At 33.4% G+C, this 2,538-nt stretch overlaps 1 protein-coding gene across 1 annotated transcript in view; it reads left to right on the forward strand.

Moving 5' to 3' along the window:
- Positions 1–2,538, forward strand: part of Cep290 (centrosomal protein 290) — a 106,805-nt gene that overhangs the window by 57,966 nt on the left and 46,301 nt on the right. The window contains exons 29-30 of the mRNA XM_029558973.1: positions 998–1,109; positions 1,821–2,276. Coding sequence (XP_029414833.1) covers positions 998–1,109; positions 1,821–2,276 — 568 coding nt within the window. The remainder of the gene's footprint in view (positions 1–997; positions 1,110–1,820; positions 2,277–2,538) is intronic.

Below are 2,538 nucleotides of genomic sequence, written 5' to 3' on the forward strand. Positions count from 1 at the left end.
ATAATTGTTCATTTAATTATGCTTTATTAACTAAAAGTTAATACAGGGCTTCTGATTAGTATGAAGAAAACTGGCTCATCTGTCCCATTGAACTAAAATTGGTCTACTCCAAACAAAGCAACTCTCCATTTGCCTCTGTTATCACAGAAATCCTATGGAAAATTGAAGGGAATGCACAACTTGTTTCTTTTCATCTTTCAGATAGCTTATAATTAAAACTAGAACAAATCAAAACATATTTTCTGTATATAACTTAGAACTTCCATAGTTCTATGTCTATAGTACATAACTTCCGCATAGTGTGGAAATTAAGTAAACAAGATTTTAAATAGATTCCTAATTGTGCCATAGTAACAGATAAGCATATTTAATACCTTGTCCTACCATTTCCTAAATTATGATTGAAAAGTATCTTAGGAAAAACGAGTGAGCAAGTATTCTTTGGCCATGTGTGCTTGGAAAATGCTATGTATTAGAGTTAATGATACACATTAGATCTTTTCAAAAAGAATATGATAAAGGTCTGGAGAGCTGGCTCAGTGGTTAAGAAGACTGGCTGCTTTTGCAGAGGTCCTAGGTTCAGTTCCTAGCACCCACATGGTGGCTAACAACCAGTGTAACTCCAGTTCCAGGGGATCCAATGCCCTCTTGACCTCTATGGGCATTGCATGACACAGGTGTACTTACATACATGTAGGGAATACACTCATACACATTTAGTAAAAATAGTAAAATGTTTTTTAAAAAGTATATGATATGTTACCATATCAGAGATTATGAATTTTAAGGGAGAAGGCTATTTTTATAGATCACTTATTAACACCTTATGGAATTAAGTTTCATGAAATAGTTCACGAGACTCCTGAACTCTGGATTTTATACAAAGAAGAAATGCTAGAAACCAATTGCTTCTCTAGAAAGAGATCTAGGTTAGAGATTTGGGTATTTACTTAGAAAACATACTGAATCATTCCTGAAATACTTTATTACTTTCTAGACTGAGAGAAATTTCCGATATTGCCAAAAGACAAGTTGAATTTTTGAATTCACAGCAGCAGTCAAGGGAAAAGGAAGTAGAATCCCTCAGAATGCAGATGCTAGACTATCAGGTATGTAGAGTATTGACTCTTCTGTGTAGAATCTGTTTCCCTAAGTTCACATTAGCTTATGCAATAGTGTAGTGTTACTTAGAGATTATAGCAGTAAAAGGTTGTTTTTGTTATTTGGAACTTTGGGAACTCTTTAATTTGACACATTAACTAGGAAAAATTAATGGATCTTTAATAACAGTATTTCTTCTTATATCTATATGTAGTTTTTTACATCTACCAACATTCTGTAGTTTTTAGAGGATTAAAAAATACACACTATGTTTCTGTATTGTACCAGTTATGTTCCTAACATTTGCAAAAGCAAATCACTACTATTGCAACTATTATCTTTTTGGAATTTTAAGTATGTTTCATTCTAAGCGTTTTCTTCTGAATTTCTTTCCTAACTATTTGTAATCAAGTAAAATTAGGAGCTGGGCATGGTGGTAGGTGCCTTTAAGCCCAGCACTCAGGAGGCAGAGGCAAGTGAATCTTTATGAGAACTCGGCCAGCCTGGTCTATGTAGCAAGTTTCAGGCCAGCTGGGCTACTGGGAGACCTCGTCTCAAACAATAACAATAGAAATAAGAAGATTTGGGTTTTTTCCTTTGTAAAATCTCATGTGTCAAACTGTTTTAAATTTTTATGTAGTAAACTGTGACTTTGAATCCATGATGAATTTATTAGAAAAAATTGAAATTTACTATAAATATTTATTTTTTACTGTTAGGCACAGTCTGATGAAAAGGCGTTAATTGCCAAATTACACCAACGTATTGTCTCTCTTCAAATTAGCGAGGCTACTGCTCTTGGTAAGTTGGAGTCAGCTATATCTAAAGTCCAGAAGATGGAGGCCTACAATTTGCGTTTAGAGCACAAACTTGATGAAAAAGAACAGGCTCTGTATTATGCTCGTTTGGAGGGAAGAAATAGAGCAAAACATCTGCGCCAAACAATTCAGTCTCTACGAAGACAGTTCAGTGGTGCTTTACCCCTGGCGCAGCAGGAAAAGTTCTCTAAAACAATGATTCAGTTGCAAAATGACAAACTCAAGATAATGCAAGAAATGAAAAATTCTCAACAAGAACGTAGAAATATGGAAAACAAAACACTAGAGATGGAATTAAAGTTAAAAGACTTAGAAGAATTAATAAGCACTTTAAAGGATACCAGGGGAGCCCAAAAGGTAAACAGTGATTTGAATTGAGTATTTGCAAGAGTTACATAGTAACATTGTTCTTAATATCTACCCTTGTGCAAAAATATTTAATGTACAACCAAAATTCTTGTGATTAGTTTAGAGCTTATAAATTAGGAATTTTGGCTGTCTGAATGCTTATCATTTGTAAATGTAAAATAAGAATTTTCTAAGCAAAGATTTTAGTAAAACTTTCTATATAGCAAATAATTTTGAACACTCTGGAAAACTTAAAATACATATTAAATAA

Source organism: Nannospalax galili, unplaced genomic scaffold (assembly GCF_000622305.1).
Source record: "Nannospalax galili isolate Female #2095 unplaced genomic scaffold, S.galili_v1.0 scaffold191, whole genome shotgun sequence".
NCBI lineage: Eukaryota > Metazoa > Chordata > Mammalia > Rodentia > Spalacidae > Nannospalax > Nannospalax galili.